Source organism: Oncorhynchus masou, chromosome 31 (assembly GCF_036934945.1).
Source record: "Oncorhynchus masou masou isolate Uvic2021 chromosome 31, UVic_Omas_1.1, whole genome shotgun sequence".
NCBI lineage: Eukaryota > Metazoa > Chordata > Actinopteri > Salmoniformes > Salmonidae > Oncorhynchus > Oncorhynchus masou.
Genome location: NC_088242.1, coordinates 84,195,995 through 84,219,061, shown reverse-complemented (window position 1 = coordinate 84,219,061; position 23,067 = coordinate 84,195,995). Strand labels below are relative to the sequence as shown.

The following is a 23,067-nucleotide window of genomic DNA, read 5'->3' as shown; positions in this document are numbered from 1 at the left end:
AGAGGATATGTTGCCAATATTTCATCAATGTCCCTGAAAGGCAATAGATTACAAAGCATCACATTGCGATAGTGTTTTCCAAACCTGGGGCCACCAGTCAGGCAGGGAGTGGTCAGCTACCTGAAAGCGTAGGAGAAGGTGATGAGGGCCAGGGTGATGACGTGGTGCACCACCATGACGGTAGAATCCTTCCTCCAGGCATCCATGTAGACCGTGGCATAGATGGAGTGTCCGTAGAAGCTGCCCTGGATCAGGTAGGCGATGGCGATGTCCGTGGGCACTGTCATGCCACGCTTCCATTCTGGGAGAGGGAGAAGACAGAGAGAGAGGCTAAGGATTAGAGGAGCGGCCTGGGGGATATTCCACAGGAGAAAGGAAAACACATGCTGTCATACACACACGCACATGCACACAAACATGCCTACTGGAAACATGCAAACACATATGCAAACACATATGCACCCTGGCATAGACACAATAAACATGCACGCTGACACACACATACACACGCACATACAGTACATACTCATTCAAGGGATTTTCTTTATTTTTTACATTGTAGAATATTAGTGAAGACATCAAAACTATTAAAAAACACATTTCGATTCATGTAGTAACCAAAAAAAGTGTTAAACAAATCAAAATATATTTAAAATTTGAGATTCTTCAAGGTAGCCACTGTTACAACTTCTACCAATGGTGAGTGGAGGAGTCAAGCGCAGAGAGCAGGTAATTCAGTTCGTGGATATTTTATTCCATAGACTGTGGAGCCACGACATGCAAAACACCAGGGCGCATGAAACAACCCATCCCAAAATACAACGGACTAAACTGTCCGGAAAAATACTGTTACACTCATACACCAGATTCCAGAAAACAAGCCTGCACAAATACCCAGCGGGCCTCATGCCCTTAAATAGCCTACAAACAAACACTAACTCAAAACAGGTGTACCCAATTACCCAATAAACAGAAACAAACGGAAAGGGAATCGATGGCAACTAATAGGCCGCCGGCGACGACGAACGCAGAGCACCGCCCGAACAGGAAGAGGCACCATCTTCTGCGAGATTCGTGACAGCCACCTTTGCCTTGACGACAGCTTTTCACACTATTGGCATTCTCTCAACCAGCTTCATGAGGTAGTCACCTGGAATGCATTTCATCTAAAGGTGTGCCTTGTTAAAAGTTCATTTGTAGAATTTCTTTACTTCTTAATGCATTTGGGACAATCAGTTGTGTTGTGACAAGGTAGGGGTGGTATACAGAAGATAGCCCTATTTAGCAAGAACAGCTCAAATAAGAAACATCCTTTGAATGTTTCTTCTGGTCCAGTCGCAAAAGCCATCAAGTGCTATGATGAAACTAGCTTTCATGAGGACCGCCACAGACCAAGAGTTACCTCTGCGGCAGAAGATAAGTTCATTAGAGTTACCAGACTCAGAAATCGTCAATTAACTGCACCTCAGATTGCACCTCACAGAGTTCAAGTAACAGACACATCTTAACAACAACTGTTCAAAGGAGAATGCGTGAATCAGGCCTTTATGGTCGAATTGCTGCAAAGAAACCACTACTAAAGGACACCAATAAGAAGAAGAAACTTGCTTGGGCCAAGAAACACGAGCAATGGACATTCGACTGGTGGAAATCTGAAATTTTGGGTTCCAACCGCTGTGTCTTTGTGAGACGCAGAGTAGGTGAACTGATGATCTCCACATGTGTGGTTCCCACCATGAAGCATGGAGAAAGTTGTGTGATGGTGCATTGCTGGTGACACTGTCAGTGATTTATTTAGAATTCAGCATTCTACAGAGATACACCATCCCATCTGGTTTGCGCTTAGTTGGACTATCATTTTTTTTCAACAGGACAATGACCCAACACACTTCCAGGCTGTGTAAGGGCTATTTGACCAAGACGGACAGTGATGGAGTGCTGCATCAGATGACCTGTCCTCCACAATCCCCCAACCTCAACCGCAGAGTGAAGGAAAAGCAGCCAACAAGTGCTCAGCATATGTGGGAACTCATTCAAGACTGTTGCAAAAGCATTACAAATTGAGTGAGGGTATGCCATTACCTTAAAGAAAATGCCAAAAAGAATAACCATTGTTACTTTATATTTTTTTTATAAATAAAAACAAAAAGTATCCAGATAATATAAAGCGTTCTATAACAATGCTTACCTCCATGCTTTGCTAGAAACAAGCTTTAAAATGCCCACAAAAGACGCAACTGATGCATATTGGTATGTATTGATTAGTCTATATGACATTCTGAAGCTGAGCTGCATCCTTCAATATTTGAGGAGACAAAAAATGGACTTTGCTATTCTGTCCTTATTAATTGAGCCTTTCACAGAATATCTTTCGACCCAGGCAGCTTTTAGGGAAGCACTTCTGTTGTTGGGTTAAGCAACAGACGAGTAGCCAGCAGTCGAAGCTTAAAATTTTATGCATTGTTCAAGCCTCTGTCTGGGTGGAAACGTACACTAAATTACCAAAAGTATGTGGACACCTGCCCTTCGAACATCTCATTCCAAAATCATGGCCATTAATATGGAGTTGGTCCCCCCTTTGCTGCTATAACAGCCTCTACTCTTATGGGAAGGCTTTCCACTAGATGTTGGAAAATTGCTGCGGGGCTTGCTTCCATTCAGCCACAAGAGCATTAGTGAGGTTGGGCACTGATGTTGGGCGATTGGGCCTGGCTCGCAGTCGACATTCCAATTCATCCCAAAGATGTTTGATAGGGTTGAGGTCAGGGCTCTGTGCAGGCCAGTCAAGTTCTTACACACCGATCTTGACAAACCATTTCTGCATGGACCTCGCTTTGTGCACGGGGGTATTGTCATGCTGAAACAGGAAAGGGCCTTCCCCAAACTGTTGCCACAAAGTTGGAAGCATACAATCATCTAGAATGTTATTGTATGCTGTAGCATTAAGATTTCCTTTCACTGGAACCAAGGGGCATAGCCCAAACCAATGCAAAACAGCCCCAGACCTTAATTCCTCCACCTCCAAACTTTACAGTTGGTACTATGGATTGTGGCAGGTAGCGTTCCCCTGGCCAAACCCAGATTCGTCAGTCGGACTGCCAGATGAGGTGTGATTCATCACTCCAGAGAACGTGTTTCCACTGCTCCAGAGTCCAATGGCGGTGAGCTTTACACCACTCCAGCCAATGCTTAGCATTGCGCATGGTGATCTTAGGGTTGTGTACGGCTGCTCAGCTATGGAAACCCATTTCATGAAGCTCCCGAAGAACAGTTATTGTGCTGACGTTGCTTCCAGAGGCAGTTTGGAACTCAGTCGTGAGTGTTGCAACCGAGGACAGATTATTTTTATGCACTACACACTTCACCACTCAGCGGTTCCGTTCTGTGAGCTTGTGTGGCCTACCACTTTGCTCCTAGACGTTTCCACTTAATTAACAATAACAACAGTTAGAGTTGGCCATGGCCGCTCTAACAGGTCAGAAACTTAAAGAACTGACTTGTTGGAAAGCTGGCATCTTATGACGGGGTGTTATGAATTTTATGTATAATGACTAAATGATGTATACATTTAAAGTAATGATAGGACTATATCTAAAATAATTCTACCCTGTCTCTGTATAATGATGAAGAATGTTTGTCCATAAGAAAGAGGGACTGTTAGAAGGCAAGGAACTGTGGCAGACAACTTGTGTCCACTGTGAAACTGATAACAGGGAAGGAAGTCTCCCCATCCAGGGAGGGGAGAAACCTTGGGCTTGTAGTAGATTGTATAACAGGTGGCAGGATGGGATAAGCAATGTATGAGTAGGAGAAGACTTGTGAACTATATTGTCATTGTCTGAGAGGAGGAGGGACATTTATGATGAAATGAGAGGTACAGTGCCTTGCGAAAGTATTCGGCCCCCTTGAACGTTGCGACCTTTTGCCACATTTCAGGCTTCAAACATAAAGATATAAAACTGTATTTTTTTGTGAAGAATCAATAACAAGTGGGACACAATAATGAAGTGGAACAACATTTATTGGATATTTCAAACTTTTTTAACAAATCAAAAATTGAAAAAGTGGGCGTGCAAAATTATTCAGCCCCTTTACTTTCAGTGCAGCAAACTCTCTCCAGAAGTTCAGTGAGGATCTCTGAATGATCCAATGTTGACCTAAATGACTAATGATGATAAATACAATCCACCTGTGTGTAATCAAGTCTTCGTATAAATGCACCTGCACTGTGATAGTCTCAGAGGTCCGTTAAAAGTGCAGAGAGCATCATGAAGAACAAGGAACACACCAGGCAGGTCCGAGATACTGTTGTGAAGAAGTTTAAAGCCGGATTTGGATACAAAAAGATTTCCCAAGCTTTAAACATCCCAAGGAGCACTGTGCAAGCGATAATATTGAAATGGAAGGAGTATCAGACCACTGCAAATCTACCAAGACCTGGCCGTCCCTCTAAACTTTCAGCTCATACAAGGGGAAGACTGATCAGAGATGCAGCCAAGAGGCCCATGATCACTCTGGATGAACTGCAGAGATCTACAGCTGAGGTGGGAGACTCTGTCCATAGGACAACAATCAGTCGTATATTGCACAAATCTGGCCTTTATGGAAGAGTGGCAAGAAGAAAGCCATTTCTTAAAGATATCCATAAAAAGTGTTGTTTAAAGTTTGCCACAAGCCACCTGGGAGACACACCAAACATGTGGAAGAAGGTGCTCTGGTCAGATGAAACCAAAATTGAACTTTTTGGCAACAATGCAAAACATTATGTTTGGCGTAAAAGCAACACAGCTCATCACCTTGAACACACCATCCCCACTGTCAAACATGGTGGTGGCAGCATCATGGTTTGGGCCTGCTTTTCTTCAGCAGGGACAGGGAAGATGGTTAAAATTGATGGGAAGATGGATGGAGCCAAATACAGGACCTTTCTGGAAGAAAACCTGATGGAGTCTGCATAAACCTGAGACTGGGACGAAGATTTGTCTTCCAACAAAACAATGATCCAAAACATAAAGCAAAATCTACAATGGAATGGTTCAAAAATAAACATATCCAGGTGTTAGAATGGCCAAGTCAAAGTCCAGACCTGAATCCAATCGAGAATCTGTGGAAAGAACTGAAAACTGCTGTTCACAAATGCTCTCCATCCAACCTCACTGAGCTCGAGCTGTTATGCAAGGAGGAATGGGAAAAAATGTCAGTCTCTCGATGTGCAAAACTGATAGAGACATACCCCAAGCGACTTACAGCTGTAATCGCAGCAAAAGGTGGCGCTACAAAGTATTCACTTAAGGGGGCTGAATAATTTTGCAAGCCCAATTTTTCAGTTTTTGATTTGTTAAAAAAGTTTGAAATATCCAATAAATGTCGTTCCACTTCATGATTGTGTCCCACTTGTTGTTGATTCTTCACAAAAAAATACAGTTTTATATCTTTATGTTTGAAGCCTGAAATGTGGCAAAAGGTCGCAAAGTTCAAGGGGGCCGAATACTTTCGCAAGGCACTGTATATAAACCAATGTACCTGAGATGACAAGCAGAGCTCTCAAAAATAAACGTTGCTGACTATTGTAGACTGGCCTCTGTCTGTTTCATTTCAACAAGAATCTTACAAATTCTTGGTTACAGACCGAGTAGTTTAATTGAAGTTCAGTTTATGTACATTGAGAACATAATTCTCGTAACACAGGGCCACGTTGAAAGTCACTGAGCTCTTCAGTAAGATCATTCTACTGTCAAAGTTTCTCTATGGAGATTGCATGGCTGTGTGTTCAATTTTATACACTTGTCAGGTGGCCCCTGGCAGTCTTGCGGCACTGGTGGCCCCTTGCAGACTGGCGGCACTGGCGGCCCCTTGCAGACTGGCGGCACTGGTGGCCCCTTGCAGACTGGCGGCACTGGTGGCCCCTTGCAGACTGGCGGCACTGGTGGCCCCTTGCAGACTGGCGGCACTGGCGGCTCCTTGCAGACTGGCGGCACTGGCGGCGCTGGGCAGACTGGCAGGACTGGCGGTGCTGGGCAGACTGGCGGCACTGGCGGTGCTGGGCAGACGGGTGGCTCAGGCAGCGCTGGGCAGACGGGTGGCTCAGGCGGCACTGGGCAGACGGGTAGCTCAGATGGCGCTGGGCAGACTGGCGACTCTGATGGCGCTGGGCAGACGGGAAGCTCCGGCAACGCTGGAGAGGAAGGCTCTGGCAGCGCTAGACTGAGTAGCTCTGGCGCCTCTGGAATGAGGGGCTCTAGCGCCTCTGGACTGAGGGGCGGGAGCTCTGGCAGCGCCGAACAGGCGGGAGACTCCGGCAGCGCTGTAGAGGAGGAAGGCTCTAGCAGCGCTGGACTGAGGAACTCTGGCACCTCTGGAATGAGGGGCGGGAGCTCTGGCTACGCTGGAGAGGAGGAAGGCTCCGGCAGCGCTGGACAGGCGGGAGCACCTGTAGGGATGAGACGGAGAGACAGCCTGGTGCGTGGGGCTGCCACCGGAGGGCTGGTGCATGGAGGTGGTACCGGATAGACCGGACCGTGCAGGCGCACTGGAGCTCTTGAGCAGGTCTCCTACCTGGCTTCGCCACACTTCCTGTGTGCCCTCCCCCCAATACATTTTTGGGGCTGACTCTTGGGCTTCCATCCACGCTGCCGTGCTGCCTCCTCATACCAGTGCCTCTCCGCCTCCGCCGCCTCCAGCTCTTCTTTGGGGCAGCGATATTCTCCTGGCTGTGCCCAGGGTCCCTTTCCGTCCAGTTCGTCCTCCCATGTCCATTCCTCCTCGCGCTGCTCCTACTGCCGCTTCTCTTGCTGCACCTTGGGACGGCGACACTCCCCTGGTTTTGCCCAGGGTCCTCTCCCGTCGAGGATTTCTTCCCAAGTCCAGAAGTTTTTAATCGCGCTGCTCCTCCTTTCTATGTTTGGCCTGATATGGTTCTCAATCAGAGGCAGGTGTTAGTCATTGTCACTGATTGGGAACCATATTTAGGTAGCCTGTTTTGTGTTGGGTTTTGTGGGTGATTGTTCCTGTCTCTGTGTTTGCACCAGATAGGGCTGTTTTGTTTTTTTCACATTTCTTGTTTTGTTAGTTTATTCATGAAGTGTCTATATTAAAGAACCATGAATAACCACCACGCTGCGTTTTGGTCCACCTCTCCTTCACCACAAGAAAACCGTTACAGAGTTGTAGTGTTGGCCTATAAATTAGTATTACAGCGCAAGACCCCTTGACTTTTTCCACATATTGTTACACTACAGCCTTATTCTAAAATGGGTTAAATTATATCAACACACAACACCCCATAATGACAAAGCAAAAACAGGTTTTTAGACATTTTTGCAAAAAAACGAACAAAAAAAACAGAAATATCACATTTACATAAGTATTCAGTACTTTGTTGAAGCACCTTTGGCAGCGATTACAGCCTTGAGTCTTCTTCGGTATGACAGTACAAGCCTGGCACACCTGTATTCGGGGAGTTTCTCCCATTCTTCTCTGCAGATCCTTTCAAGCTCTATCAGGTTGGATGGGGAGTGTCGCTGCACAGCTCTTTTCACATCTCTCCAGAGATGTTCGATCGGGTTCAAGTCCGGGCTCTGGCTGGGCCACTCAAAGACATCCAGAGACTTTTCCAGAAGCCACTTCTGCATTGTCTTGGCTGCGTGCTGAGGGTTGCTGTCCTGTTCAAAGTTTAACCTTCGCCTCAGTCTGAGGTCCTGAGCGCTCTGGAGCAGGTTTTCATCAAAGATTTTTCTGTACTTTGCTCCCTTCATCTTTCCCTCGGTCCTGAGCATGCACCGACCAGCTGGCTGGAGTGCTTACGGACATATTCAATCTCTCTCAATCCCAGCCTGTAGTCCCCACTTGCTTCAAGATGTCCACCATTGTTCCTGTACCCAAGAAAGCCAAAGGTAACTGAACTAAATGATTATCGCCCCATAGAACTCACGTCTGTCATCATGAAATGCTTTGAGAGGCTAGTTAAGGATCATATCACCTGCACCTTCCCTGACACCCTAGACCTATTTAAATGTGTATACCGCTCCAATAGATCCACAGACGATGCAATCACCATCGCACTAACCTATCCCATCTGGACAAGAGGAATACCTATGTAAGAATGCTGTTCATTGCCTACAGCTCAGCCTCCAACACCATAGTACCCTCCAATCTCATCATTAACCTTGGGGCCCTATGTCTGAACCCCGCCCTCTGTAACTGGGTCCTGGACTTCTTGACAGGCCTTCCCCAGGTGGTGAAGGCAGGAAACAAAACCTCCACTTCACTGATCCTCAACACTGGGGCCCTACAAGGGTGTGTCCTCGGCCCTCTCCTGTACTCCCTGTCCACCCACGACTGCATGGTCATGCACGCTTCCAACTCTTATCATCAAGTTTGCAGATGACACTACAGTGGTAGGCTTGATTACAAACAACAACGATACAGCCTACAAGGAGGAGGTGAGGGCCCTCGGGGTATGATGTCAGGAAAATAACCTCTCACTCAATGTCAGCAAAACAAATAAGATGATTGTGGACTTCAGGGGCTGAGTCACTGGCTTACTGGTGCTCTTCCATGCCGTCCCTAGGAGGGGTGCGTCACTTGAGTGGGTTGAGTCACTGATGTGATCTTCCTGTCTGGGTTGGCGCCCCCCCCCCCCTTGGTTTGTGCCGTGGCGGAGATCTTTGTGGACTATACTCGGCCTTGTCTCAGGATGGTAAATTGATGGTTGAAGATATCCCTCTAGTGGTGTGGGGGCTGTGCTTTGGCAAAGTGGGTGGGGTTATATCCTGCCTGTTTGGCCCTGTCCGGGGGTATCATCGGATGGGGCCACAGTGTCTCCTGACCCCTCCTGTCTCAGCCTCCAGTATTTATGCTGCAGTAGTTTGTGTCGGGGGGCTAGGGTCAGTCTGTTATATCTGGAGTACTTCTCCTGTCTTATCCGGTGTCCTGTGTCAATTTAAGTATGCTCTCTCTAATTCTCTCTTTCTTTCTCTCTCTCGGAGGACCTGAGCCTGAGGACCATGCCTCAGGACTACCTGGCAGGATGACTCCTTGCTGTCCCCAGTCCAACTGGCCATGCTACTGCTCCAGTTTCAACTGTTCTGCCTGCGGCTATGGAACCCTGACCTGTTCACCGGACGTGCTACCTGTCCCAGACCTGCTGTTTTCAACTCTCCAAAGACAGCAGGAGCGGTAGAGATACTCTTAATGATCGGCTATGAAAAGCCAACTGACATTTACTCCTGAGGTGCTGACTTGTTGCACCCTCGACAACTACTGTGATTATTATTATTTTCCATGCTGGTCATTTATGAACATTTGAACATCTTGGCCATGTTCTGTTATAATCTCCACCCGGCACAGCCAGAAAATGACTGGCCACCCCCCATAGCCTGGTTCCTCTCAAGGTTTCTTCCTAGGTTCTGGCCTTTCTAGGAAGTTTTTCCTAGCCACCGTGCTTCTACACCTGCATTGCTTGCTGTTTGTGGTTTTAAGCTGGGTTTCTGTACAGCACTTTGAGATATCAGCTGATGTAAGAAGGGCTATATAAATACATTTGATTTGGTGCAGTCTGCACAACTCACCACCGGGGGCAAACTACCTGCCCTCCAGGACACCTACAACACCCGATGTCGCAGGAAGACAAAAAGATCATCAAGGACAGTAACCGCCCGAGCCACTACCTGTTCACCCCAATACCATCCAGAAGGCGAGGTCAGTACAGGTGCATTAGAGCTGGGACAGAGACATTGAAAAACAGCTTCTATCTCAAGGCCAACAGATTGTTAAACAGCCACCACTAGCACAGAGAGGCGGCTGCCTACCTACAGACTTGATATCATTGGCCACTGTAATAAATGGAACACTAGTCACTTTAATAATGTCACTTTAAGAATGTTTACATATCTCACATTACTCATCTCATATGTATATACTGTATACTGTATCATTCACTATCTATTCTTTACTATTTATTGTATCTTAGCCGCTCTGTCACTTTTCATCCATATATTTTATACTTACATATTCTCATTCCATTCCTTTACTAGATTTTGTGTATTAGGTGTTGTTGTGGAATTTGTTAGATATTACCTGTTAGATACTGCTGCACTGTCAGATCTAGAAGCATAAGCATTTCACTACACTGGCAATAACATCTGCTAACCATGTGTATGTGACCAATAAAATGTGATTTGAGGGGCCCCACAAGGGTGCGTGCTCAGCCCTCTCCTGTACTCCCTGCTCACCTGTGCCCATGCACGCCTTCAACTTAATCATCAAGTTTGCAGATGACACAACAGCAGTAGGCCTGATACCAACAATGACGAGACAGCCTACAGGGAGGAGGTGAGGGCCCTGGCGGAGTGGTGCCAGGAAAATAACCTCTCCCTCAACGTCAACAAAACGAAGTAGCTGATAATGGACTTCAGGAGACAGAGGGATCACGCCCTTATCCACATAGATGGGACAGCAGTGGAGAAGGTGAAAAGCTTCAAGTTCTTTGGAGTATACATGAGGAAAAATCTGAAATGGTCCATCTACACAGATAGTGTGGTGACGAAGGAGCATCGGCGCCTCTTGAACCTCAGGAGGCTGAAGAAATTTGTCTTGGCCCCTAAGATCCTCACAAACTTTACAAATGCACAACTGAGAGCATCCTGTCAGGTTGTATCACTGCCTGGTACAGCAACTGCACCGCCCGCAACTGCAGGGCTCTCCAGAGAGTGGTGCGGTCTGCCCAACGCATCACCGGGGGCACACCGCCTGCCCTTCAGGACACCTACAACACCCGATGTCACAGGAAGGCCAAAAAGATCATCAAGAACATCAACCGCCACAGCCTGTTCACACTGCTATCATCCAGAAGGCAAGGTCAGTGCAGGTGCATCAAAGCTGGGACCGAGAGCCTGAAAAACAGTTTCTATCTCAAGGCCATCAGACTGTTAAATAGCTATCACTGGCCGGCTACTACCTGGTTACTCAATTCTGCACCTTAGAGGCTGCTGCCCAATGTACATATTCATGGTATCACTGGTCACTTTAATAATGGAACACAAGCCACTTTAGTAGTTTTTACATACTGCTTTACTCATTTCATATCGGGGTGGCAGGTAGCCTAGTGGTTAGAGCGTTGGGCCAGTAACCGAAAGGTTGCTAGATTTAATCCCCAAACTGACAAGGTAGAAATCTGTCATTCTGCCCCTGAACAATTTACTGACTTTATTGTCCCCATGGGGAAATTTTGTTGCAGTGTCATGTACAAGTTTAAAGTGGTGTTTAAATACAAAACAAAATGGACAATACAACTTTCATAACAGTTACATACCAATAAAACATAATAAAAAATAAAAAAGACTAGCCTGCTGGCCTTAATGAGTCGATGGGAATATTAGCCCGAGCTATTTAGGAGGGATATCACAAAGCCACAAATAGGCACAAATGATTGTCTAGTTCTGTTTTTCCTGCTGAGGGGTGCTCTATATCTGCGCCCAGAGGGGAGTAGTTCAAAGTCTGGGTACAGGGGGTGGCTTGGGTCTAAAATGATTTTGTGAGCCTTGTGGAGGGCCCTGACCTTAAAGATCACATCCAGGCCTGTCTGTTTGACTCCAAGTACCTTGCTTACTGTGGTAATTGTAGTGTTTTAACACTTATTTATATAATAAGACTCTGAAGACAAGCAATTGAACTGGAGCTTCACATTTACTCAAGCGAGTTAGTACCAGAAGGGTGCTCCAGGGTGCTCCATCCTTAAAGGGGACAATAGTAATTAACAGAACATAACAGTGATAATCCTTCTCAGCATATTTCTCTAGTTGACAGTGGCATTGCCAAACCAACAAACAATACAAAAAGTTAAAATACTCTCAATGAAAGATTTGTAAAACAGAGTCAGTATAGTACAGTCTACATTAAAAGATCCCATCTTTTTGAGAAAGTACAGTCTCTGTTGACTCTTTTTGATCAGGTCTGTACATTTACTCCACTGAGGCTTATTGTCCAAGAGGCCACCCAGGTATTTGTATTCCTCTACAATCTCTATATTCTGACCTATGATAGATGTTGCAGAGGTAGGTGTTGTACACTTCCCGAAGTCTATGCAAGGCAGTTAACCCACTGTTCCTAGGCCGTCATTGTAATGGTCTGAGGCTGTTTTGCATTGGTTTGGGCTAGGCCCCTTGGTTCTAGTGAAGGGAAATCTTAACACTACAGCATACAATGACATTCTAGATGATTCTGTGCTTCCAACTTTGTGGCAACAGTTTGGGGAAGGCTCTTTCCTGTTTCAGCATGACAATACCCACGTGCACAAAGCTAGGTCCATACAGAAATGGTTTGTCGATATCGGTGTGGAAGAACTTGACTGGCCTGCACAGAGCCCTGACATCAACCCCATCGAACACCTTTGGGATGAATTGGAACACAGCAAAGGGGGATAAAATCCATATTAATTTCCATGATTTTGGAATTAAATAATTGACGAGCAGGTGTCCACATACTTTTGGCCATGTAGTGTAGCACTCTAAGGTCTGTCGTTGAATGACATAACAAGAGAAAAACTGCCCATTTACTACCAAATTTTGAAAATTGTGCATTATTCAATTACAACTCTCAACAGCAGTTGAATGCCCGACTGAGTTCCACTGCTGACTATTTTAGGTCTACGTATCACTTGACAATAATTGTGCAGCTTTTTAAAATTTGTATGGCTTACCATAGAATACGGAGGGTGGGTCGTGGAAGAAGGTGTAGTTGGTGAAGAAGAGCAGGTAGGTGCTGTATGACCAGGACATGGTGTAGAAGACCAGCTTCCACGAGCTCTCTGGCATCTTGGCAGAATCTTTGGGCTGGAGACTACACCATTGTGCAAACGGCTGCAACACAAATCACAGGATACTGTTTATTGTTCAAAACTCAGCTGGGGAAACTCTGCTTTAAGATTGAAACAATCTCAATGGAATGTTAAGTATGCAGTGGCCAAGATGGCGTAGCAGTCAGACGTCTTTATCTTTGTCTTGTCCCGTCCCATGTATATATCTTTTTATATCTTTTTCTTCGCATTCTTTAATATTTTTCCTAAACCTCAAATTAAAAATACTCTCCTGCAACCTGCTTCACCCAGTGGTGTGGATCTGTTTTTTTCTGAAGTATTTCTATTTATCTCCGAACTGGAATACCTCAACTGAAACTAACTAGCTATCTAGCTACCAGCCAGCTAACCACTGCTAGCGGTCATCAGCTAACCTTTAGAAAGCTCTCGTCAGTTTGTACAATGCGTTTCAAACCAGAGCATACAGAACCTATTTTTCTCTCCATATCCACGGATTCCTACCGTAAACGCTGAACATTTTCACCTGGATCATCACAGCTACCTAACCACAACCTGGGTTGACTACTCCTGGCTAACGTTTCCGTCCCGGAGCTAGCACCAACTAGCATGGAGCTTGCCCATGCCAGACCCATCTCCCGGCTAAAGCTCCTGGGCTACTCCTGAAGCCCACTCATCGGCTACAATATCCAAACCCCTTCTACTGCCGGTATGGGGCACGGAACCCCACCGATCCTTCACGACTGGAATACTGACATAATCTGCCCGAGGATCCCAACAGTCCCCTCTGGCCTCTGAAGGCCATTCTGCTAACAGCGGCCTGCTAGCTATTTAGAGCCCCTGAACAGGCAGTTAACCCACTGTTCCTAGGCCGTCATTGAAAATAAGAATTTGTTCTTAACTGACTTGCCTAGTTCAATAAAGGTTAAAAAATTTTTTTTAAATTGTACTGTTAGCTGATCCATCAGTCAGTTTCTTGAGCCACTATACCCATTTTGCCAATTTGACTTGGACACCTCTGCTACTTGGAACCCTACTAATTCCACGACTGGTCTATCGACATCACAGCACGAAGAGGCAAAAACAGACTTTCCCCCATCGCAACGTCCATCTAAGGCTTTATGCTAGCTTGCTAGCCCCGGCCTGCTAACTGTCTGAATCGCAGTGTCCCCAGCCAGCCCAACCACCCACTGGACCCATACGATCACTTGGCTACACATGCCTCTCCCTAATATCAATATGCCTTGTCCATTACTGTCTTGGTTAGTGATTACTGTCTTATTTCACTGTAGAGTCTCTAGCCCTGCTCAATATGCCTAAACCAACCATGTTGTTCCACCTCCCACATATGCGATGACATCAGCTGGTTTAAACGTCTCTAGAGACTATATCTCTCTCATCATTACTCAATGCCTAGGTTTACCTACAATGTACTCTATTCCTACCATACCTTTGTCTGTACATTATGCCTTGAATCTATGCTATCGTGCCCAGAAACCTGCTCCCTTTACTCTCTGTTCCGAACGTGCTAGACGGCCAGTACTTATAGCCTTTAGCAGTACCCTTATCCTACTGCTCCTCTGGTGATGTAGAGGTTAATCCAGGACCTGCAGTGCCTAGCTCCACTCCTACTCCCCAGGTGCTCTCATTTGTAGACTTCTGTAACCGTAAACGCCTTGGTTTCATGCATGTTAACATTAGAAGCTTACTCCCTAAGTTTGCTTTATTCACTGCTTTAGCACATTCTGCCAACCTGGATGTCTTAGCCGTGTCTGAATCCTGGCTCAGGAAAACCACCAAAAACCCTGAAATTTACATCCCTAACTATAACATTTTCCGCCAAGATAGAACTGCCAAAGGGGGAGGTGTTGCAATCTACTGCAGAGATAGAACTCTGCAGGCTATCTTACTATCCAGTTCTGTACCAAAACAATTCGAGCTTCTACTTCTAAAAATTCACCTTTCCAGAAACAAGTCTTTCACCGTTGCCGCTTGCTATAGACCACCCTCTGCCCACAGCTGTGCCCTGGACACCATATGTGAATTGATTGCCCCCCATCTATCTGCCTAGAAGGCCAGCATCCCTTCACTGTTGACATTGAAACTGGTGTTTTGCAGGTACTATTTAACGAAGCTGCCAGTTGAGGACTTGTGAGGCATCTTTCTCAAACTAGACACTCTAATGTACTTGTCCTCTTGCTCAGTTGTGCATTGGGGCCTCCCACTCCTCTTTCTATTCTGGTTAGAGCCAGTTTGCTCTGTTCTGTGAAGGGAGTAGTAAGTGATATCTAGAAAAATATGTGATATCTAGAACCTAAAAGGGTTCTTCAGCTGTCCCATAGGAGAACCCTTTGAAGAACCCTTTTTAGATCCAGGTATAACCATTTTGGGTTCCATGTAAAAGCCTTTCCACAGAGGGCTCTACCTGTAACCAAAAAGGGTTCTCCTATTGGTACAGCCGAAGAACCATTTTGGAACCCTTTTTTCTAAGAGTGTATGTTTATGGGTCATTACCTCTTCCACAGGCCCTGGATGATAAATGGGCTTCTCGGTCCACTAAAGGCCATACCAGGTCAATGAGGACCAAGAAACAAAGCTTCTGCTGTGCCTGGCAAAATAAATGACTAAACCTATATGGCCAACAGATATGTCTTCTAGATTCAACCCACAAGACCTGCTGGTACTCTGTTTTTCTGTGTGTCCAAATCAATGTTTGTTATGCAGTTGCCGGGGCCTTTGTCACACAGAAAGATGACATCAGTCGCAAGAGAGGCCATCAGTGTGTTCAAGGACTGGAACCCGGACTGGGATCCAAGGTACACAGAGCTGAACGTGAAGTGCTCGTCATCTTAAAGAAAATACAATTAATCCACCAAAACTGCGACACCGACCCCGCGGGATGGCGGAGCATGTCACCAACCAAATAGAGAAGGCCAGCACAATCAGGGCGGAGTACTTCACCAAAGTAGGTGAGGGGTTGTTCAAAGTGAGGAGCCAGACTGACCCTACAAGCTGGTACTCTGTAAACTTCGGGAACGATTGCATAGTGCCCTGTTGCACATGCAGGGACTGGGAGAGACCCAAGCTTCCTTATACGCATTTCTGTGCTGTTTTTAGTTTAGTTGAAGGGTGGGGTTGGGATCAGCTGGAGAACATCTACAAGGACAATCCCCTGTTGAATCTCCATTATGCCACTTTTAGCCAACAACTGCACAACTCCACATCTGAGCAGCATGGTGATGCGGATGAAGAAGCTTTCCGTCCATACGGAGGTCCATCTGGAGGACAGAATAGGACCTCTAGGAAGGTGTTGCGGAGGCAATGTGCAGACTATCTTAAAGAGATCACAGACCTCACTTATCATCTCCAAGATGAAGAGTTCATGACTAACCTGTCTTCATCTCTGCAGAGCCTACTGCAGAAAAAGGCACATGTTCCACAGGATAAAGGCCTCACACTGGCTTTTTCTCCAAGGAAGAGAAAAGCTGAGAAGGCCATGGACACCCTACCAATCAAGAGAGCAGGCAGGGTAACTGAGAGCCAAACTGAGTGTGGAGTGAGATACCTTGTTGGCAGGGAGTCTAGGGTGGAAGGGAGGAGAACAGTGTGCAGGTCGTTCCACCAATTGAGTACCTTTTGAGCAGTCACTTTTATTTCAGTTAACTTTAACACTCTTTCAAAAAGAGTTCAACTTGTTAACATGTTCTCTCATCTCAAAATGTTAAATAAGTTAAATAAATAAGTGCCAAATAAAGTAGCAGGGTTGAATTTTATCTTAAATCAGACAGAAATTTAGCCAATTTCAGAATGAGACATTTGTTGCATTTCTATGAAACTGTGTACATTTAAAAAAATCTAAAACCAAGATGTGTCAATTTGTTTGTCTACAAGCCATCTTAATTAAACACAAGACAGCTTTTGGAGTAAACCTATTTTGGGTTAAGACAAGTAACTAAGGGCAAAAATCATTGTTACGAATCCCTTTTGGCCCGACAGTCTAGGGGGGATGGTAATGAGACTCGTAACATAACTCATGCAAATTATTATTGTGACAAAGGAAAAGTGTGAACGAAATAAGCACGACAACTGAAATCTACCGTCAAACTCTAGGTTTATTTATAAACACACGGTAATGGGGGGAGCAGGAAAAGGGGCTGAGCTGGACCCAAGGAAAGAAACAAGTATTCAAAAACACCCCTAAGCTAGACTAGCCTACTTTAACAACAGCTAACTAACCAAAAATACAATTGGTGGTCCGCCCAGTTCTAACTAGTGTATTTAACAAAGTTCACCTACGGGTAGTGTATGCCCATGGGCGACTTGTCTTGGTTTCCCCCTTTTCCACCAGCAATCAAACACAAACACCATAACCAAAAACAATACTCACAGGTGATGACAAAGTGCTATGAGGTGCTTAAACAAAAGAGAGGTTAAGACACAAAGCGAGAGTGAAACACAGAGACCTACAGACATGGCATTTACAGAGAGGCTGAGCTGAGCTGAGCTGGACTCTAGAACAAACAAATTATGGGGTTTTTAAACCATGGGGAAGGAACTGTGATAGGTCAGGAAATAGGAGAAGGTGTGTCTTCTGATTGATGATTGATTGTTGACTGATTGGGGAGTGATGATTTTCACCTGTGAGGGGAGAAGGAGAGAAAAGAAACACACACACAGGATACACACACACACAGGATAACTGTATCCGTAACAATCATTATAACCTTGCAAACTGAGTTTGAATAAGGCATCCAATTTCCACTTTGCATTTAGAACGTTTGGTTTTATTACAGCTAATAAATAACCAAATAATTGACAGATCACTTGATAAAATAAATGCATGTCTCTCGTCTTCCCCTGCAAGCCAGTGGGCATACGTGTCATCACACTCCCTCGTCTGATTGGTCGTTTCCCACAAACTGCAAGCTGGCATACGTGTCACCACACTCCCTCATCTGACTGGTCGGGAATGTGGGCCTTATGACTTTGTAGCTGTGGTAACTAGTGATAAACCAGGCCCTCCACAAGGCCAGAGGAGCCTCTGGGCTCACAGACGATCTGTCGGCTGGCATGCAAGATGAGAAACCAAACCCTGACTCCTTATCTTTCCTCGTGACAGAGGAGCTGTACCTCTCATTGCGACCGGCCGGCCCACACCAAACACGCCTCAGATAGGATATCCACTGCATGCCTCAGACCTCCTCCATGTCCTTCCCCTCTGACCCCCCTGCCTACAACGTTTATTTATAGACGCCAGCTGTCAGCGCAATGTCCCCTCCCACCATACAATAAAGGCATGTATAGATCTGACAACATATGAGTTGTAATGCCCATGTAATACATAAGTCATGCTCTGCATGGCAGACATATTTGGCGAGGACAGTATCTCTCCCATAAACAAATACCCATCAATCCTGGTTGTCCTTTCATATCAGCCCACACTTCAGTAATTTCCTAACTGGACTCTAAAATAATGGTTTCCTCTGGCCTTTCGGCTGATGCTGCCGAACAAGTGATCTCTCTTCAGGCACTCGTTCGTCAGCCCTGACCTCACGGCTAAACTGGCATTCAGTGGCTCTCTCTTCTGCTCCATTTCTCACAGGGCCACAAATAAAAGAGAGACCTGGTGAAAGAGAGAGGTATTTCGTATTTTTGGTATGTATTAGGATCCCCATTAGCCGCTGCAAAAGCATCAGCTACTCTTCCTGGGGTCCACATGAAATGACATAATACATAGTATAGAACATTATTAGTCAAGGATTGAAATACATACATTTAAAAGGTCACACATAGCCTACATATCAGTACATCCACACAATATCTAGGTATAATACATAGTACAGTGCAAATTACAATACAAGATATATAAAATGGCTGTGTCTATTCACAGTCCCCTTTGTGAGATGTGAAGAAGGCAGAGCAACGCCCTGTCATGGACAGACCTCTTCCCATTTTAGCAACTGTGGCAAACCTCTTCAAGGTTAGGAGCGTTTGTCACAAACTAAGTGGTAAACTGTCACCAAATCACCCAAGAATGAGAGTTCTTTCGAACAGGACAGTACCTGTGTGTTTGTTTCTCCGTCCTGGTCCACCCAGGCCGTAGGCGAGGTCAAGGATAGCAGGGTTCGGTACACGAATCGGGTTCTCGGTAGGTCCAGGTCCAAACGCCAACAGGTAAGTCCAAAAACAGTCCAGCTCATACACGGTAAATCCAGCCAATCTCTATTGTCTCTTTCTCTATTGTTCATAGATCCTTCCAGCACTCTCTTCTTCTCTTCCTGGTTTTTCTTGACCCTTTATCTGTGGGTTGGCTCCACCTTCTGAGGGGTCCCCTTGCTTCTGGGACTTGTAGTTTTGGTGGTCGGCCATTTTGTGATCTGTAGTTCTGACAGGGGTGGCCATTTTAGTGATCGGGCAGAGCCCGTTTATTAGTTCTGCTCTCACATATCTGCCATTTACCACTCGACCCCCTTCTTTGCCACACAACCATTGAGTCTATATGCTTTGACCACGACAGCTTGCTATCTAGGGTTACACCCAGCAGTTTAGTATCCTAAACGTGCATAATAGCCACATTATTCAATAATAAATATAAACAAAGTTTAGTGTTGAGCAATTGATTTGTCCCAAAAATTATGCTTTCGGTTTTTAGATATTTAGTTACCCATTCTGAAACTGACTGGAGCGCTATGTTAAATGTCTCGTTTATTTTGACGTTGCAGCCGACGTGTATACTGTTGAGTCGTTAGCATACATAGACACACAGGCTTTATTTAAGGTCAGTGGAAGGTCATTTGTAAAAACAGAAAACAATAATGGCCCTAGCTGCCTGCCATGTGGTACACCACACTCAACTGAATTTGCATGAGGCTTCCATTAACTAAAACCCTCTGTGTTCTATTAGATATGTAACTCTCAATCCATAATAAGGCAGAGGATGCAAATCCACAACGTATTTTCAGCAATAGGTTATGATCAATTACATCAAAAGATGCACTGAAGTCTAACAGAACAGCTCCCACAATCTTCTTACTATCAATTTCTTTCAGCCAATCATCAGTCATTTGTGTCAGTGCCGAGCATGTTGAGTGCCCTTCCCTATTAGCATGCTGAAAGTCTGTTGTTAACTTGTACTCTGTCAAATTTGATCAAACACATTTTTTTCCAAAAGCTTGCACATGTAACAGGCTGATTGGTTGGCTGTTTAACGCATTTAATGGTGCTATTCTTGGGTAGCGGAATGACCTTTGCCACCCTCCATGTCTGAGGGCACACACTGTCTTCTAGGCTTAAATTGAAAATGTGGAAAACAGAAGTCACAATGTATTCCGCTACCAACCTCAGTAATTTACTATCCAGGTTGTCTGTGAGAGAGAGAGTTGAGAGACGCAGAGAGAGTTATCTTTCATGACGAAAAAAGTGGTTACCATGCCAACTGTTTGCTGATGGCGGCTCATGCTGCCCACTCCTTTCCTCGCTTCCCATCCCTCCACCAACTGCACCCCATGGCTCGCTCTTTCACTGTCACTTTCTCACCATCTCTCTATTTCACCCCTCTGCCTCGCTTAAAATCAAGGGAGGAAAGGGAGTGAATTAATGAAAAAGTGCCACAGTGAAGTGTTATATAACGGGGCATGAACAGAGCCAGTGAGTCAGGGTGCTGATGTAGGGGTCTATTTAATAAGGCTTCCCTTCTTTCCCTCTCCACCTCCTCCCTCTCTCTCTCTCCCTCTCCCCTCCTCTCCATGTATTTCTCTCTCTCCTCCCTCTTTGTCAGGCTGGGACGGGAGGGACAGCTGTCAGCGGTGGACACAGCTTGCACCCCAGATGGGGACAGAAGGAACCAGAGCTCCTCCAGTCATATCCCCAAGCCCATAAACACCCCCCTTCAACCTCCACTAAGACCCCCACCCCTTCATCCCTCCCCTACACCTTCACCCCCTTCACCCCTCCCTTAGGACCCCCTACACCATAACCCCTCCCCTAAGATTCCGTACTCCTCAACCCCTCCCCTAGGACCCCCTACTCCTTAACCCCTCCTCTAGGACCCCTACACCATAACCACTCCTCTAAGATTCCATAAGCCTCAACCCTTCCCCTAGGACCCCCTAGGACCCCCTACTCCTTAACCCCTCACCTAGGACCCCCTACTCATTAACCCATCCCCTAGGACCCCCAAAGTCAATACTTTGTAGAGCCACCTTTTGCAGCAATTACAGCTGCAAGTCTCTTGGGGTATGTCTCTATAAACTTGGCACTGGGATTTTTGCCCATTCTTCAATGCAAAACTGCTCCAGCTCCTTCAAGTTGGATGGGTTCTGCTGGTGTACAGCAATCATACCACAGATTCTCAATTGGAATGACATCTGGGCTTTGACTAGGCAATTCCAAGACATTTAAATGTTTCCCTTTAAGCCACTCAAGTGTTGCTTTAGCAGTATGCTTAGGGTCATTGTCCTGCTGGAAGGTGAACCTCCATCCCAGTCTCAAATCTCTGGAAGACTGAAAGAGATTTCCTTCAATAATTTCCCTGTATTTAGCGCCATCCAACATTCCTGCAATTCTGACCAGTTTCCCAGTCCACATAGCATTGTCCTTGATGGCCAAAAAGCTCAATTTTATTTTTTTCTTTAAGCAATGGCTTTTTTCTGGACACTCTTCCGTAAAGCCCAGCTCTGTGGAGTGTACAGCTTAAAGTGGTCCTATGGACAGATACTCCAATCTCCGCTGTGGAGCTTTGCAGCTCCTTCAGGGTTTTCTTTGGTCTCTTTGTTGCATCTCTGATTAATGCCCTCCTTGCCTGGTCCCTGAGTTTTGGTGGGCAGCCTTCTCTTAGCAGGTTTGCTGGGGTGCCATTTTAATAATGGATTTAATGGTGTTCCATGGGATGTTCAAAGTTTCTGATATTTTTTTTATAACTCAACCCTGTTCTGTACTTCTCCACAACTTTGTCCCTGACCTGTTTGGAGAGCTCCTTGGTCTTCATGGTGCCGCTTGCTTGGTGGTGCCCCTTGCTTAGTGGTGTTGTAGACTCTGGGGCCTTTCAGAACAGGTGTATATATATAATGAGATCATGTGACACTTAGATTGCACACAGGTGGACATTATTTCACTAATTATGTGACTTCTGAAGGTAATTGTTTGCACCAGATCTTATTTAAGGGATTTATTGCAAAGGGGGTGAATACATATGCATGCACCACTTTTCAGTTATTTTATTTTTTTGAATTTTTTGAAACAAGTTATTTTTTTAATTTCACTTCACCAATTTGGAATATTTTGTGTATGTCCATTACATTAAATCCAAATAAAAATTCATTTAAATTACAGGTTGTAATGCAAAAAAAAAAACACCAAGGGGATGAATACTTTTGCAAGGCATTGTACCACACCATCTCCATCCCACCACAAAGCTCCCGCTCTTCCATCATTTTGTCATCTCACACTTCTCAGGTAATTTCACTGCGACCCCTCTGCCTAACAACTGCAAAGTACTCTGAGAAATGTAGTGTTTTAAGGATAATCTGTGTTTAATGATTTGATGAATGAAAGGTATTCTGCATCTGGCCTGTGATCCTGAATCCATTTCAGTACAGAGGAACCAGAGTCGACCAGATCAGACAGGCCAACACAGCAGGAAGTACCATGACGTGGAGAAAGAGACATCTCACGCACGCAACAACACACGTCATATTAGAACATGACATGCCTATTACGTGACATATTTGCCTGCATATCATATTTACAGAGGACACACTCTTAGGGTGTTTTCACACATATTCCTCTTTAAAAGAACCGATCTCAGTCCTCTTTAAAGTGAACTCTTGGGTAAAAAAAACAGCTAAATAACTCAGTTATCTTTATATTCACACTGTTCTTGCCTTTGAATGAGGACTCAACTCTTTTTCCAGTTCACTTAATTAACCTATTTTGTGTTCTGAGTCCTATTTGCATTCACATTGTTATGTTTAGAAAGGAACCAAGATCTTTTTCCTACATTCACTCAATTCACTCTAGGTTTTTACAAAGTGCAGGACAAGCCCTTCCATCAGAACATTATAGCTAAATATACCTACCTACATTTTGGAAGCTTATAGATTGGATTTAGTTAAAATATGATACATAATAACTGTAATCAGTAGATAATATTAACATGCAAATATTATTGGTAACAGAATAAATAGCAGAATTATAACTGCAGATTAAATTGTACACCCAATGTAGGCAACTGCCCATGATTCTCATCAAATATGCTG

General features: G+C 45.1%; 1 protein-coding gene across 2 annotated transcripts in view; it reads right to left on the bottom strand.

The window, feature by feature from the left end:
* The window catches only part of LOC135524608 (ceramide synthase 1-like), a 65,831-nt gene that overhangs the window by 19,649 nt on the left and 23,115 nt on the right, over positions 1-23,067 (bottom strand). The window contains exons 1-3 of one of the 2 annotated variants that reach the window (XM_064952298.1): positions 18,874-20,469; positions 12,698-12,857; positions 121-301 (exon numbers count right to left, since the gene is read on the bottom strand). In XM_064952298.1, the coding sequence (XP_064808370.1) occupies positions 121-301; positions 12,698-12,857; positions 18,874-19,059 (527 nt within the window). In that variant the 5' untranslated portion in view covers positions 19,060-20,469. Of the gene's footprint in view, positions 1-120; positions 302-12,697; positions 12,858-18,873; positions 20,470-23,067 lie in introns of those variants that run through there. The other variant, XM_064952297.1, reaches the window with a different exon arrangement.